We start from the raw sequence: 16688 nt of genomic DNA, 5'->3' as shown, positions 1-16688 counted from the left end.
CTGTGTATTATAAGTGAGTGGTACAGTATTAGACTTTGTAAAGGGAGACAAAGAGAAGGAGAAGTGATCCCTTTTATTGGACTGACTAAATAATCATCATCATCTCAAGGGAGCCTGTGTTTGAATCAAAACATTGGAGGTATTTATAGGTGTTTGACGGCATGACATCTACTTGTTATTATTTATATTCAAATCCATGATTTATTCTTACATGATGTAATGGTGTGACATCACTTTTACGTATATCTTTAAATCTATATTAATTCGAATTAACATTATTTTATATAAACTTATATTTATATTATCATGCAATGCTGGCTCTGAGGATCAGCGTTGATATGGTCTCCCCAGAGCATCAGTGTGTGTGTGTGTATGCATGTATATTATATATAATCTTTGTATATATGTGTGTGTGACATGCAGCTTGTTTCCTTGCATTAGAATCGCAGTGATTCAAAATGGGTTCTTTTTGTTAAAGTCGTGATGCAACCTTTGCATGGAAACATCAATCTCTCTTTCCTACTTTCACCTGAAGAAGAGACCTCTGAGGTCTTGAAAGCGTGTGAATAATTATTATTCAGTCAGTGCAATAAAAGAGATCACTTCTCCTTCTCTTTGTCTGTCACCTCTGGACTAACACGGCTGCCATTTCATCTATAAAGGGACAAGGCAATACAAGTTTATCCATGCTAAGATCATTATATGTAAAACAAAACAACAACAAAAAAAATGGATGAACCTGTTAATCGATAATATCGATTTTTGTCAGTAAAGTGTATTACATATGTGACCTAGCCCGTTATTTGTTATAAGGGACATATTACTTGAGATGAAAACATCAAAAAGATAACGTTACACCGCGTATATAATTTAGTGGTGACATTTTAACAATAATAACAACAACAACAACAACAACAATAATAATAATAATAATAATAATAATAATAATAATAATAGCAACACAACAATAATAATATAAATAATAATATAATAATAAAAATAACGTTAATTGTTATATAATGTGGATGGGATATTAACAATCACCACTTACAATTGTTATTTTGTGGTTGTATTCAACAATAATAATAATAATAACAATAATAACAATAATAATAATAATGATAATAATAATGATGATTCACTTTTAACCCCCTCGGCTCCGGCTAAGCGTGAACTGGTCGATGACGGGTTAATGTAAGCCCCGCCTCGCTCCGGAGCGGCGAGCGGGATTGGTGCATTTCTCCGGCGCTGATCGCGTCTCTGATTGGCCACGGCGGCGCGGCGCGGCGAGCTCAGTGTCCGGTCTGTGCTCGGTTCCGGCGGAGGAGCGGGATCCAGAGTCACGGTAAGCGGCTCCGACCCGGCGGGTTCCGCGGCTTTTAATCGCTTAATTGGGGACGGTAGCTGGATGGGTTGGCGGGCCGCTTGTTATAGCAAGCCGCGGAGCACACTGAATCGCGAAGCGGGAGTTTCTGCTGCGGGGCTGTGGGTGTGTTTTGTTCTGTCCAGGCGGTAGTACAGTAGCGGGTAAAGGTGCAGACCGCGTTCGCAGCGCCCGTCGCTGTGTGTAACCCGGTTATAAACGCTGGGTTTGCTCCTCGCTGTGATGGCCCGGCTCGGCCCGGCTCGCTGTGATTGCCCGGCTCGGCCCGGCTCGCTGTGATTGCCCGGCTCGGCCCGGCTCGCTGTGATTGCCCGGCTCGGCCCGGCTCGCTGTGATTGCCCGGCTCGCTGTGATGGCCCGGCTCGGCCCGGCTCGCTGTGATGGCCCGGCTCGCTGTGATTGCCCGGCTCGGCTCGGCCCGGCTCGGCCCGGCTCGCTGTGATGGCCCGGCTCGGCTCGGCTCGGCTCGCTGCAGTGACACGCTCGAGCAGCTGCATTAATAAAGCGCTCCGCTGTGCCGGGTTTCTGTCTCTGTTTCTGCCTGGTTGTGTGTTTTTTTTTTTGCAGTAGTGTGTAAGATGGCGGCTGCGGCGCTGCACACGAGGGGGGAGGATGCAGTGATGCGGGATCTGCACAGTAATCCTCGAATCGGTACCAGCCCCCGTTTCGCTCGCCGTGCTTTCATATACAAGTCTCGGTTTGGATAGCAGCTGCTGCTGCTGTTTCTGTCTCTCTCTCGCATCCCGAGCCTCTGCTCGTGTTCGTGCCCTTTGTGTTTTGGGGGAGAAGATGGCGGATGGTGTGTACCAGACCCCCCCGCTCGCTGAGAGAGACGGGAGCGCCGCGCTGCTATTCGTGTCCTCCGCACTTTAATGCTCGGATCGCATACCTGTTGTATCTTAACGTTTCTTTAGTCTGGTGCAATTAAGTGTAAACTGTTAGCTGACTGCGATTTAACTTTGCAACCATTTAAATATCATTAACCGTTGTCTTTTTATATATAAAAAGCAGGGTAGCTGGATACACTGCTGTCATAAATGAAACAGGATTTGCCAACACAGGCCTTGTGTAAACTATACTGTATGTACACAAAGGGACGTGAAACGGGTTCTCCTTAAACCTCCCCACCCTTTGATTTGCTTTCCTGATCTGCACGGCTGCCGGCCGGCTGGCTGGCGCTTGTTTCTGCTGTTTTGGAGACCCTGTGGAAGCGGGTAGCCCGTTTCTATGGCAGCGAGTCTTTTATCTGGTCTCTGCACAGCAGCATAAGCTGGCCTGTGCTGGAATAAGATCAGTTCCGCAGCTTTGGGTTAACACGGAGCTGTTGGTCTTACAGTAAGGTGCTTGTACCGCGATTCTTTGAAAATCGACCGTGCCGCGACTCTCTTAATCTTGGTCCAGCTTGCTTTCTTTGTAGGGTGTTTAAACTCTGAGCTTGCTTGACATGTAAACGGCATCAGTGAATTGCATCTCTTGTCTAAGTCAGACATGGCAATGTAACAGCATGACAAGTCAAACCTGTTTGGAATTCAGGTGCCCAGTGGTCTGGCGGTAGATCAGTGCTCTGCAAGTAAAGACGTGCTTTTTGCAGGTGTCCAGTTTGCAGTCCATTCTGGGTTAGAGATCCAATTCCTGGTGGATACCGGGATGTGCAAAGTCCTTGGTATTATTAGAAGGGTTACATTCAAACAAAGTGCCTGTTGTAGTGTGGCACAAAGCACATCCCATTGTCCAATGAACAGGCCCATTAACTCCCAGAGCCAACCAAGATCACGTTAGTCTACAGCACAGGCAGTTTGGAAGTAGAAGACAGTGTGGTGAATTATTATTATTATTATTATTATTATTATTATTATTATTATTATTATTATTAACTGCTTGCTTAAACTACCTGGGTCAGGTTGCAGGTGTCAGTATCTTGCATTTCTGAAAATTCTCCCTGAAATTCACACACATCTTGCTGTATTTTTTTGTATTTGTCACTGGACAAAGGGAATGCAGGTTTAGTCTTAGCAGTGCCCTCATTTTCATAAGTTTTGTCAACTGCTTTCTCAAGCTGCACTTTGCCAAGTCCAGACTGGTAGAGCGATACGCCCCCAGTTGGTCTGGAAAGCTTTTTTTTTTTTTTTTAATGGTTTGTCTCCCTCGTTCCTTCCGGTCGCTAAAATGGGAATGTTATTGTTTGGCCTGGCATTGTTAACCTTCCAGTACCTTATTTAAATCGAAAGTTACTGCATGGGCTTTTTGGAGATAATGTATTGACTCTTCCAGTATGCTTGAAGAGGGCTTGAAAGTGCAGGGTGAATCTGCAAAACACAGGACGTTTTGGAAATTTAAACATCAGGGATTTGTAGCCATGCTGGGCTTTTTTCAAGTAGGTTGTGCATTAAAAGTACAGAAGTGGATGAAGCCTGTGAGCATTGTTTAACACAAAGCGCAGTGCTAATGTGCCACCTGTATCCTGTATTGGAGGGGCATTGCTAAGATTAAAAATGGATGAAACCGTTCCTTGGTTGCCTGTACTGTACTCTGTGGGTTGAAAGGCTGACCCTTTAATTGCAGGCAATGGGCAGAGTTTGCGGTGGTCAGAAAAGGGGTGGTAAGGCAAACCGAGTCGAGCTGGGGCCAGTGCCGGCTTGGGACGAGCGGCTGGCGTACGAGGAACTCCTTTACTGGGACAGTCTGGTTCACCTCGGCGGGCGCCTTCACCCACAAGACTACAATAGGTAACTGCAAGGAATTCGTAGTGCTGTTTCTTGGGGGGGGGGGCAAAAGTAATTATCCGTCCTGCCTGCAATCCTAATGTCTGTGCTGCGGAAGAAGTGGGTGGTCACTTTGCGTTGAGGAATCTGGGTCAATACGCGAGGTAACGCTGCTTCACAAGCACTGCATACCACCGCCGAGTGTGGATTTCTGTTGAAATTGGAGGTTGTGGTCTTGAGACCAAGGAAAAACTAGGGCTGTGTTTTAATACAAGCCTGTTAGCTCCCTGTGGTGTCAGCTGAGCAAACGGCTGCTTAACCTCCTTGAGGATGCACACAACACAGCCGCATAAATCTAACTTCAATGCTGCATTCAAATGGAAATGGACTTTTGTCTGGCCCTGTCTTGCAGCTTTGCAGTGAGGTGCTGAATTTAGGGAAGGTGGGGGGGTGTCTTTTTTGTGTTATGATTTAATTTTTCAGCGTACGAGATGTGGTTTCAAAAATAGGTCCGTGCTTGCTCAGAAACGTGATGCTTTTAAAATTAATTTGCACATGAATGCTGTTCTCAGAGTGCGGTCGGGGGGCAAGATGAATCCAGATCCACGTGATTTGTTGTAATCTTTTATCCAGTTGCTTTGGAGACTAGAGAGATTACCTCGGCCCGTTTAATGAGATTTCGACGTTACGCTGTGTTGAATGAGCAGTAAGAAGCGACTGTTTGGAACCAGTGCCGTCTGTTCCCAGCGCAGGCTGCTTGCTGCTGGTACAAATACAGCGTGTCCTGGTGTTCTGTTCAGTGGAAATATGGGCTGCAAGAAGTTTGTCAGCAAACACTCGGTAGACATGGCAAATATTTTTATGGTCCGTCTGCATTATGGAAGGAAATGTTAAAGTAAGAAGGAGTGGTCTGTAGCAGAGTCCGTGAATTTTGCGATCACTGGTGGATTTAACGCTGATTTTCAGGTAGAACTTCTTAACTTCATTGAAGAATCTGAATTCTGTGCAGTGGTGCCTTAAGAGCAGTGAGGTGTTCCAGAAATGTGCTTAAGTATTGTTTATAGGTTTTAATCCCCCCACCACCCCAGCATTCACCTCCTTAACCCTGCGGGTCTGTTTTAACCCTGCGGTCGTGTCGTTTTAGATACGAAGAACTGCGCTACTGGTACGGCTGCGTGTGTTACGAAGAGGATCTCCGACTGTATCAGCATTACACAGCACCCTTACCCAGACGGGACCCCCAGGAAGGAACCTCCGAATCAGAGTCAGCCATGGTATGTTGCTTTTATGTGCTTGGAAATAAATGTCTTGTGGTGACACACGTGTAGGTGGGTTTATTGCAGACTGCTTTTACTGAGCCTGCCAGGTCAACTGCAGCTAAATGTTATTATCCATCTGCGTCTTTAGTCATCGGCAAAGCAGACTTCGTTTCTGATGCTAATGAATTTGTTCGTGGCCTGAATTGATTGCTGAATGACGTTGGAATTGGTTTTGGTAAAGGGGTTCTCCTTCTGATCTGAAAGTGAGCGTATTTGAGCTTATCTGTAGGTTTATTTTGAAATAAATACAGAAGGAAAAGATTACTGTGTGCCAAAATGTGTTTAGTTGTAACTCTATACACAGAATCCTTGATTTTAAATGTAGATTTACCGCCTCAAGAAGAAAATGACTAAATTCAATGACAAATGTTTCGACCATTGAGCGACTTGTAGTAGCAGCAGCTGTCAATTGAATGTTTTTATTTGCATTTCTATCTTCAGCAGTGTTGTTGTTTTTTTTTTAATAGTCAGTAGAAGATTTGCAGACTGAACTAGCAGTAGGTCTGTGCTGACGTTCTGCAATGCTTTCACTACTGCCTCTCCGTAACTAATGCTATGTGACAGTCTCCTCCCTTTCGGCAGCGCCCCATCCGCATCTTCGTGAACGACGACCGCCACGTCATGGCGAAGCACTCGGCCGTGTACCCCACTCAGGAGGAGCTGGAGGGGGTGCAGAACATGGTGTCCCACTCGGAGCGTGCTCTCAAAGCCGTGTCAGACTGGCTGGACGAGCAGGAGAAGGGGCCCCCGAAGACTGCCGAGCCGCAGGAGCAGGGGGAGGCGGGCGCCGAGGAAGAGAAGGAGGGGGACGAGCCAGAGGAGACCCCGTGAGTTTAATGCACTGCGGGCTTGAGGAGGAGGAGCGCAGCGCTGGCAGCTTGCACCCAGACCACCTAATTCAATAGCAGAGCAGTTTAGTTACTGATCTTCTGCTGAGCTGGTTTGCAAACTGCTACACATGCTGATGTTTTAGGAGGAACGCATGGTTTAGTTTGCAGTTTCTCTCTTGAAGGGCTTTAGTTTAGAACAGGGGTTTTGTTTTATAGCATGCATTTTGGATATACACACTAGGCTTGATGAGCAGTGGATGCAACACTTTGCCATCCAGGTTATTTATGGCTGCTTGCATCCAACACCTCTTAAATCGATTGGAGAGCAGTTTTATTTTCTCCTCTGACTCTGCTATAGACAGTGGCAGTTTCCATTTGAAGGCTTGCTCAGGCAGTCTGCTTGCACAACACCTTTCCTACTAGTTTATTATAAGACAGTGGTCTTCAACGGTGCTTTTAAATTGTGTAACAAAGTGAATGAATGAAGCAAAGCTTAAATCTAAAGCAGGGGAGAAAAACCTGTTACATTCTGATTTGTGGTGTTGATGCTTGAGCAGTTGAAGGGGACCTGTTGTGTAAGGAGCTGACGTGTGCCGTTTCCCGTCTGTGTTCCAGTGAGCAGAGGGCTGCAGACCAGGCTACCAGGACCCTGCGAGGAGTGATGAGGGTGGGGCTCGTGGCAAAGGGCCTCCTCTTGAAAGGGGATTTAGATTTGGAGCTGGTCCTCCTCTGCAAGGATAAACCCACCATCACTTTGCTGAAGAAAGTGGCTGAAAACCTGGCTGTGCAAATCTCGGTAAGCCTTGTAGTTTGGTTGGCTGTGCAGTTACACTTCACTTGATTGTGGCAAAAAAAAACATACCTCTTGGGACAAACTCTGACTGAAAATGTGAAACTGTTGCTTGTTCAGACGGCTCCAGTGTTGGTAGTTCAGTAACGTAATGACTTTCCTTTTTATAAACGGAAGTATGCCAGTTTCGGTTGGCTACTGTTTTGCAGTATTTCTGTATTAAAGTGCTCCATTCTAGTGTTGACATGTGCTACATTATCGCTGTATGAAACGTCTCATCCCCCGCTGGAATGCAGAGCTGTAGGCTGTAGTGGAGGCGCCGTGCGTGTCTAAAGAACGACTCCCCAGTTGCTTAACTGCTTTAGGGGTGCGTGAATTGCCATGCTGGACCATGCACAAGGTGCACCAACAAGGTTTTTGGTAGAATCGGCTAAAATGTGTAAATTATATACACTAGCTTTCGACTGTCAAGCTAGTGTGTTTGTTCTGTTAAAGAGTAAAACAGGTTTAAAACGCATTGCATGGCAAAATGACATCAGTACTGCATCTCCAGCCAAGCCCCACTCCTCCTTCGCTGTATCACATATCTCTTTGTAGACTTGCATACTGATAAATCCTCTTCTGATCACTCGTTTTATCACCAAACTCCTCAATAATGTGATACAAGTCATTATTTTATTACTGTAATATCTCAAAGTTCTGCAAATGTCTGTGATATTCTTTGAGTGCTGGATGCAGAAGCAGCTCTCTCCCTTTGTTTTATGTCGTTATCTCTGTGGTGCATGGGGCTTGTCATACACCCCCCCCCTTTTTTTTAAATGGTGTCTTGGCTTTTTCCGGAGAAAAAACGACTAGAAACCTGTGCTTTACGTCTTTGATGTCGGACAGGGTCAGACATCGGACTGGAAAGGGAGAATCGTAATGTCAGAGCTGGTCTGAAATAGGACTGCAAAGGGTTAAAGGTATATCTAAAAGAGGTTTTCATATAAGTAGGTTAACATGCTTTACCACAAGTTGAGTATCGGTCTTTGTATACATGGAGTCTGCACTGGCGTGTGTGATAGTTGCAGGGCGTGGCCTTCTGTTCCCAAAACTGAAGGCTCTCGTCCGTTCAAGCATCGTCTCTGTCCTGAGATACTGGCGACCTCAACAACGGATACTCACTCATTTTCCTTTTATCTGCATTAGACCGTCACAGAGGAGAAGTACGAGATCATACAGTGCATCAGAGAAGCCTCCATCGTGGTCAAGAGTACGAAGGAGCCTCTGCTGACCCTCACCATTCACCTGACCTCCCCGGTGGTGCGAGAGGAGGCAGAGAAGCAGGCTGCTGGAGGTAAGGCAGTCTGGAGAGGGGATGCGCGCTTCAGCCCCAGAGACCACGGCATTGTTTATTGGGCCTTCAACAGAGCTGAGTCCTGTAACTGTAGTGTAGTGAACCCTGTTATTTTCAGCCTGTAACACTTGTTGTTTTAAGTGTAGCATTTGATGGCCCAATATACAGTAAGATTAACTATTAAACTGCTGTAACTTTTTTTTCTCGAGTGAAGAAATGCTTGGAAGGCTTTTTTGAGAAGTTTAAAAAAGAAAAAAAAAAAATTGATTGCATGTGTTTTTATACTGAGATTGTATTAACGGTTTGTATTGCAGCAAAAATGAGTAGCTAGGGTTCTCTGTTCTGGTTACTAGCTGGCAGACGGCTACGTGTTGTAAATTTGTTTTAGGAGGGAAGCATGGCTTTTAGATAAAGTTTGCAATTTCTCTCTTGACTGTTTGCCTGAATAGTATTTGCCCAGTCAGTCAATAAATAAATAGGGTCAGGACTAAATATTGCATACTTTATTATTTATAGAAGCATATTTAAAACCTGCAGTTACTTCATCCCAGTGTATTTTTCCCCTTTTTTAAAAGTGGCACCTTTTTTATAGTCGTCCAATGCAGTGGTAGTACTGCCCACTTAGTTGAAGGCAAGGCATGTCCGTTCCTAGGGTTAGTTCTGTTCTAACACTAGCTTTATCTAAACCCTGTGCTCAGACTGAAGCCATCAGCCTTATCTAAACCCTGTGCTCAGACTCAAGCCATCAGCCTTATCTAAAAGACTCAAGCCATCAGCCTTATCTAAACCCTGTGCTCAGACTCAAGCCATCAGCCTTATCTAAACCCTGTGCTCAGACTGAAGCCATCAGCCTTATCTAAACCCTGTGTTCAGACTGAAGCCATCAGCCTTATCTAAACCCCGTGCTCGGACTGAAGCCATCAGCCTTATCTAAACCCCGTGCTCGGACTGAAGCCATCAGCCTTATCTAAACCCCATGCTCGGACTGAAGCCATCAGTTTTGCTGCAGTGCAGACCTGTTTTTATACCTGTGCATCTATTTGATTATTAATGACTGTGGTTCCGATCTGATCTTTTCTATCAAGCCTTCTAGTTTGTCAATTTTAGGGACGCTGGACCTTTGACCAACTGGACGCTCTCTGTCTCGGGAGGGGCAATGCAGCATACCCATTGAGGGGAAAAGGGGGGGGCATTCCCCTTTTTTAAATAATGCACATGAAGGGCTAGTATACCATAGTCAAGATGCAGTACCACCATTTTAAGGCAGCTGTGGCACTCTGCTGTAAAGTGTAGGTGCAGTGTATTAGTAGAGTAGTTCTTGACTCGGAAGCACAGGCTTGTGCACCAAGCTGTTGCTTTTGAATCTAATCAGGTTTTAAATGACCTGGTTTAATAGAAAGTCAGGCTATTACTTTAGGGACCCCCCCACTCCCCCCTTTTGCCCAGTTTGGGAGGCTGCCTCTTCCCCCTCTCCGCCTGACAGAACACCCTTGGTCAAACTGTGCCTTGTCTTCTTATTCCACCTGCAAATAGAAACGCTAACAGTCAACGATCCTCCGGATGTTCTGGACAGGCAGAAATGCCTTACTGCCTTGGCGTCCCTCCGACACGCCAAGTGGTTTCAGGTTTGCATCTTGTTCTTTATATTTGTCTATTTTAGTTTTTTTTTTTTTTAAGTAGTGATTTTGTGTTTTCTGTACTGCAATGTTATACGCTGAGACAGAATAAGGCTAACTGGTTTAGCTTTTGTAGTGCAGTACTTGGTGCCTGTCTTTGGACAGCTGCTAAAGAAGCACTCTGATTGGAAAGGGTATTTCACACATAGGTTAGCGTTTTACTCCAATCGATTCATAAGGGTTTTTTTTTTAGTTTATTTTAGTTGCTGCTTTGTTTTAAGAGTAATATTTGTTTTGTTTAATACATTTGTGTTTTATATTAATTCTGATAGCGACAATTGCATTTTTTTACCCTTGACAAAGTAGCATTTACAAGTGCAAACATTTACAGTACTAATATGTCGTATGTCCCAGGTACAATATTCCTTCTGGCCTCTTGCTTTGATCAAAGTGAAACTAAAAGCAGATGCACATGGACTCCTTTGTTTCCATGGCATGACCCAGCTGAGACACTCAGAGTTGGCTGAACTGACATGTGTTCTGCACTGCCTGTGTTCATTAGATAAGGGTGCTGGTAGTTTCATAGCGCATTGTTCCTAGACTACCCTTTACCTAAGAATGGACTTGCACCCCCGCACCCCAACTGTACCAGCTCTGCACCCCAACTGTACCAGCTCTGCACCCCAACTGTACCAGCTCAGCACCGTGGTGTCTTGGAAAAGGTCTGGTAAAGGAGTATTGCACCTGGTCTTGCTTTTGCCTTTGTTGTATTCTTACTATGCTGGTATACTTGTTCACATATTCTACAACCAACTTGACTACAAACGCCCCCCATGCATGCCTACAAAAATGAGTTCTGGAGAACTTCTGGCCACCTGTTATGCCACTGAGGCAGGGCCTTAAACGTATTCATTTTGAGTGCACAGTAAAAGCACACTAAAACTCCCTGTGCGGTTGTTGGCCAGCATATTTGACAAGTATGCCTGTAGGTTGGCAGGACAGCGTAAGAGCCTCTGGCCGGGTCTTGCTAACGTGTCTTCTCCGTTCCCAATGTTTTAGGCCAGGGCAAACGGACTGAAGTCTTGCGTCATCGTCATCCGCATCCTGAGAGATCTGTGTTCCCGAGTCCCCACCTGGGCCCCACTCAAAGGATGGGTGAGCACCTTGCACATCTCCGCTTCAGATTCTTCTGAGTCCAACAACAGAAGAGAACCTGCATGCTTTGCCTTCATATACAACATTGCTGTAATGATCCTGGGGGATGGAACAAAAAAAAATATAAACTTCTATTGTGCTTTGTCACACATTCTCCCAGCACACTTCATAATAAAAGAATATAACAATGTTTGAATGTTGTTGGCTTCAGCTAACTGGTGCTCCACTCACGGTCCTGAAGCTACTATGTGTTTGTATCACAAAGCTCACCAATAAGTAGATCTATTAAGAGACTCTAATATGACATTTAATGAAATTGGTAGTGACTTTTTAAATGGATTTAAAACTATCATGACAACCCCCACGCCTCCCAATAAGATGAATCAGTCCTGCGTCTTTTGGATTGAGACATTTAATAAAAAAATTAATCAAACTTCATAAATCAGAAACTGAAAAATGATATTTCAAAAGTCTGCCGGGAGCCATAATGGTAGTACAGTAGTATTTAATTTTGGATTGATGTCAGTTTGTCAGTTTCTTTGTATATGGGGAAGGGAATACATAGCAGAATTTCAAAATATTAACATTATTCAGCAGGTTTCATTCAGCTTTGAGGCAAAATGAGTTAATTCTATCAGGTGATGCAAAACTTTTGGCCATAGCTGTAGATGGTTTCTGTTGTAACTCTATTCACATTGCTGTCTCTTGCAGCCCCTGGAGCTGCTGTGTGAGAAGGCGATTGGAACTGGGAACCGACCAATGGGGGCAGGGGAAGCTCTTCGCAGAGTTCTAGAGTGCCTTGCTTCAGGAATCCTCATGGCAGGTAAATAGGAAGCTGCCTTTACAATGAACCCTGTCCTGTACACCTGCACACACGGGCAAGAACCGCTGGGATACTGGAGCTTCATCAAACCAAATGCAAATGCAGCACAGACCAGCTGACTTGGGGTTCAGTCTTAGACCAGTTTGACAGTTATCCATGCTACTAACAATAGGATTTTGAAGTTCCCCAAAAGTAATAGCTTGGCTTTGTATTACATCAGGTCATTTTTAATCCTGATTTTCAAGAGCTACAGCTTGGTGCACAAGCCTGTACTTTGGGCAGAAAGCATGCAGGCGTGGTTGTTTGTTACTTCGTCCGCTTATGAGCGCCCGTTGTGCATTTTGTCTTGCTCGACCCGGGTCAATGCATGCCGGACCCACGGGGGTTGCTGTCGACCCCAGGTACGTGGTTTCACATGTTGCAGGATTGCCACCCGGATAGGAGTGCCAGTGTGAAAGGGGGCTTATGAAGGTGCAAGTGGTAGTTTTAAAAAAAAAAAAAAAATTGTTTGTTACTGTAAGGGTGGCGTTAAAGAATTCCTTCCTGGTTTTGTCTTTCAAGATGGTCCTGGCCTCGCTGACCCCTGTGAAAAGGACACCACTGATGCCATCAGCCACCTGGACAGGCAGCAGAGGGAGGACATCAGCCAGAGTGCTCAGGTGAGCTTTTCTTCCACTGATGTCATCCTCCATTTGACCAGAAAGCAGAGGGAGGAAGTGACCCAGAGTGCTCAGGTGAGCATCGCTGCTGAAACCAGACTGCAGCTTCAAACTGCTGCTGTTGATTTTATATTGCTTGGTGTAATCAACCGCTGGAAACCATCAAATACAACTTAAAGTACAACTATGTACAGAATCCAGTGGCTTTAAAAAAAAACAAAAAAAAAAAACTGTACCCTTTCGAATCATGCACTTGCTCCCCTAATTTGCAATACTACAGACTTGCTTTTTAATTATTTTTTATTAAGTATTTTAACAAATAACTGGTTACAGGTTTTCTTAATGCTTTCGTTTAGGGATCCGTTATCAGGGATTAAACATGTTAATTATGCTATTCAATAAATAAAACTATTGTACTCTTGCCAGAGTGTTAATTTGTTTTGCTATTTGTACTCTCTCAATGGATTTTTGTGTCTGTGTGTCTCCCTAATTGTATGGGGCTGCTTTGCTTTTGCTGTACTTATTGCCATTTTATTTATTGCTGTTTTATAGCCACTTAAATACCTGATCCCTAAACTAAAGTGTGACCAGGGTTTTGACATGCTGCGGGCTAGCTTTTCTAATTTTAAAAGCAGCTAGTTGAAGGTTCTCTCTTGTTATCCAGCATGCCTTGCGGTTGGCAGCTTTCGGACAGCTTCACAAAGTGCTAGGGATGGATCCTTTGCCTTCCAAGCTGCCCAGAAGAGTAAAAACAGATGCCCCAATCGATTACACTGGTGAGGAAAGCATCTGAACGGGTTTGCTAAACTGAATACAAGTGAAATGTGTGCCGTAGCTGCTTTGTGTCAGTCTGTTAGTTCACTAAAGCAGACGATTCACGTTGAGACCACACCGGCAGTATGTTTTCATGTGCTGTACTTGTCTGTAGAATGGCCCTTTTACTAGTCCTAATATTTTAGGATTTTGGCGTGAGTAAAGAGAGCACTGTAGTGCTTGAGCTGATGAAGTTAGTTGTTTTTAAAGATGTTTGTCACGCCCTGCTTCCCTGATGAGTAAATACAGTGACCCTGTGTCTTGTACAATTCTTGAAAGTGGACCATTTGGAAAACTGAAGTAAAGCTTTTATTGATACCAAAATTGTAGAACCCAAAAATTGACTCTCTCCGGATTTAGACTGGAGTCCCGTTAGACTGGTCGCTACTGTTTTTATTTGAGTGCTGACTTCATCTGTTCTGCTGCAGTTCAAATCCCCCCCAGCACCACCTACATGCCCCCAATGAAACGGCCAATGGAGGAGGAAGACATGGGAGACGACAAAAGCCCCAACAAGAAGAAAAAGAAGCTGCAGAAAAAAGGTCAGTGAGCCAGAGTTGCACTAGAGCCTGGTCTGTCTCAATGGAAGTTCAAAGTGTTGTATAACAATTATCTGTGTGTTTTTTATATTGGTCTTATTTACATTATTGGTTCAGCTTTTGTTGTGCCTAGAATTTGATTCATGACACAAGTATTTCAGAGACAGTGCTCTAGATAAGCCATGTGGCCACAGCAGTTTGATTGCCGTTGAAACTGCAACAGAGTCATCAGGTTATAGGAAGCAGCTGTCTTAACATTGTCTTTTGAAATACCCATTTCAGATTGAGTAGTATAAAACCAAAGCAGTAAAAGATTCAACAGTAAAGGGCACTGGTGATGTTAATGCCAGTACGTAAGGAATTTGACTTCTAAAAACCTTGTGTAAAGCTGATTTAGTTTAATAACCTGGTCTGCCTTTGGATCTTCTCCGGGTTGAAGTCTCTTGTAGACATGTCTCATGGTAGTTTTGTGTCTCTTTCCTTAGCCCCCGAAGAGAAGATGGAGCCTCCTCAGGCCATGAACGCCCTGATGAGGCTTAACCAGCTGAAGCCAGGCCTCCAGTACAAACTCCTGTCCCAGACCGGCCCTGTGCACGTCCCGGTCTTCACCATGGCCGTCGAGGTTGACGGCAAGACCTTCGAAGCATCCGGACCCTCCAAAAAGACAGCGAAGCTCCACGTGGCCGTCAAGGTACCTTATTCTCTTCATTCGGAAACAAAGTTCCTGCTTTATATATTGGAATCTGAGATGAACTACTTAAACCTCTAAAGTAATACTAATTGAATTAGTACATTGATGTTACTTTTGAGCTAGGCTCTTTTTAAAGCTTCTTTCTCCAGTGTAATTTGTACAGATTGGAGAAACTAGACCAACAAAGTTTCCAAACCAGAAACAGAACTGTGTTTTAATGTAGGGCACTTAAAAATTACGCTTTGTACTACTGATCTTTCTATATTGCTTTCTTTTTTTAAAAATGATTTTTTTAGCTTAACTTGTACTGGGAAATGGTGAACAGATTGCTTTCAGATCTAAATTGCTTTTAACACAGTTACACGTATGCCGGGAGGCAATGCTTATCCACTTTCGAATTCCTGCTAACTCTGCAGCTTCTGATCAATGTTATGTCAAGTGTGGCGTTTTACACTCCTGTCTCTGCTCTCAATTGCAGGTTCTACAGGACATGGGTCTGCCGACGGGGATAGAGGTGAAATGTGCAGATCCTGTTAAAGTGGATGAGGTGGTGAATGACGTGGTTATGAAGCCTGCTTTTGCAGCTCCGGCAGTCGCTGTGGAAGCAGTCGATACTGCGGCGCAGAATCCCGAGCCTGGGGACGGCACAGAGGTTTGTGAAACCTGAAGCTTTTGTTGAGCAGTCTTTCAATAGACAGGCTTTTGGCAAATGCAGGAAATAACTCCTCTTGAATTGGGGTGGGGTGTTTGTTCGATTTGGCTTTTCTAACTGCTGTATCCCCTTCACTCTGCAGAACGCACGGCAGCAGGGCCCTATCCTGACCAAGCATGGGAAGAACCCAGTGATGGAGCTGAACGAGAAGAGGCGAGGGCTGAAGTACGAGCTGATTTCTGAGACGGGAGGCAGCCACGACAAGCGCTTCGTCATGGAGGTGAGAGGGGCAGGGATATGCCTCCTGTGAAACCAGCAAAGCTTTTTGGCCATAGCTGTACAATCTGCGACCCCCATCCGGTACTTACCTGGTCCCCCCCTCTCTCAGGTTGAAGTGGACGGTGTGAAGTTCCAAGGTGCAGGTTCCAATAAGAAGGTGGCGAAGGCGTATGCTGCTCTGGCTGCCCTGGAAAAACTCTTCCCCGAGGGCCCAACAATGGACGTGAAGAAGAAGAAGCCCCCTCCAATGGTGCGTGTGACCCCACAACCTGCGGCCGTGCTTCAGAAGCGTTTGCCATGTTTGTATTGCACTTCAGCAGGTCCCCCTAAACGTGCCACCCCAATACTTCCAACTAAAGGATTGGCCAAATCACACTTGTGGGGACTGGCTCCCTCCTTCAGTTGAGAAATTTCTTTATGAAACACTCTGTTGTATTTTTTTTTATATTGAATTTATTTGAGATTAACTTTGATTGAGATATATATATATATATATATATATATATATATATATATATATATATATATATATATATATATATATATAAAATAAATAAATAAATACACACACATTTGCAATTACTTGTTGAACTATTACAAACCTTTTCATAGCCATAAACCAGACTGTTAAACTATGTAAATCGCAAATACAATTGCACTAATGCACAAGCACCAGTTAAATACACAGGGTTTAAAAAAGTACATCATAATAATCCTCAGACACAAATCTACAGCAGAGTTTGAGATTTCTCTACTAGTAGATCACAGGTTTGGGTATTTGGAGATGGCTTTTAATGGGATCAGCTGAATACCTGTATATAATAGATGAAGGAAGGCTGACCCGGTTTCGTTTGCCCACACAGCACAATGCTGGGTTTGGTTTGATGGGAGGGCCTCCAGCAGACGGCTCCATGAACCCCCGGGGCCGAGGCAGAGGCCGTGGCCGAGGGAGGGGCAGAGGCTTCAACAACGCTGGTGGATACAACCAAGGTGAGGAAGCGGCAGAGGTGTGGTAAAAGCCACGTGAATAATCTGTGTCAGGATCAACTCATGCTGTGAATCTGCAGGTTGTGATATGCATCATGATACACTTCATCACC

At 44.6% G+C, this 16688-nt stretch overlaps 1 protein-coding gene across 6 annotated transcripts; it reads left to right on the top strand.

Moving 5' to 3' along the window:
• The first annotated feature begins 1208 nt into the window (after positions 1-1208).
• Positions 1209-16619, top strand: ilf3a (interleukin enhancer binding factor 3a). Of its 6 annotated transcripts, none has more exons than XM_041243470.1 (17): positions 1259-1345; positions 3947-4110; positions 5231-5360; positions 5970-6232; positions 6851-7031; positions 8214-8361; positions 9895-9986; positions 11037-11132; positions 11844-11955; positions 12517-12689; positions 13279-13390; positions 13856-13969; positions 14452-14657; positions 15136-15309; positions 15452-15589; positions 15698-15838; positions 16452-16619. In XM_041243470.1, the coding sequence occupies exons 2-17, from the start codon at positions 3950-3952 to the stop codon at positions 16602-16604; spliced, it is 2394 nt and encodes a 797-aa protein (XP_041099404.1). In that variant the 5' UTR covers positions 1259-1345; positions 3947-3949; the 3' UTR covers positions 16605-16619. The 6 variants fall into 6 exon arrangements, with proteins under 6 accessions (XP_041099406.1, XP_041099404.1, XP_041099401.1 ...); XM_041243467.1 differs by lacking the exon at positions 1259-1345 and adding an exon at positions 1394-1489 and having other exon boundaries at positions 5988-6232; XM_041243468.1 differs by lacking the exon at positions 1259-1345 and adding an exon at positions 1394-1489 and having other exon boundaries at positions 12517-12614.
• Positions 16620-16688: the final 69 nt, after the last annotated feature.

The sequence above is a fragment of the Polyodon spathula genome, unplaced genomic scaffold, assembly GCF_017654505.1.
Source record: "Polyodon spathula isolate WHYD16114869_AA unplaced genomic scaffold, ASM1765450v1 scaffolds_1805, whole genome shotgun sequence".
Lineage (NCBI taxonomy): Eukaryota > Metazoa > Chordata > Actinopteri > Acipenseriformes > Polyodontidae > Polyodon > Polyodon spathula.
Note: the sequence above shows the minus strand (reverse complement) of the source record. Positions and strands in the feature narration are given on the sequence as shown.

Bases quoted from the DNA above. Each gene is read 5' to 3' on its own strand.
- ilf3a (XM_041243466.1), top strand. From the start codon at position 1,409: ATGGGTTGGCGGGCCGCTTGTTATAGCAAGCCGCGGAGCACACTGAAT. The intron at 5,361-5,969 runs GTATGTTGCTTT...GCTATGTGACAG, and splicing joins CCGAATCAGAGTCAGCCATG to TCTCCTCCCTTTCGGCAGCG. The intron at 11,133-11,843 runs GTGAGCACCTTG...TGTCTCTTGCAG, and splicing joins GGGCCCCACTCAAAGGATGG to CCCCTGGAGCTGCTGTGTGA.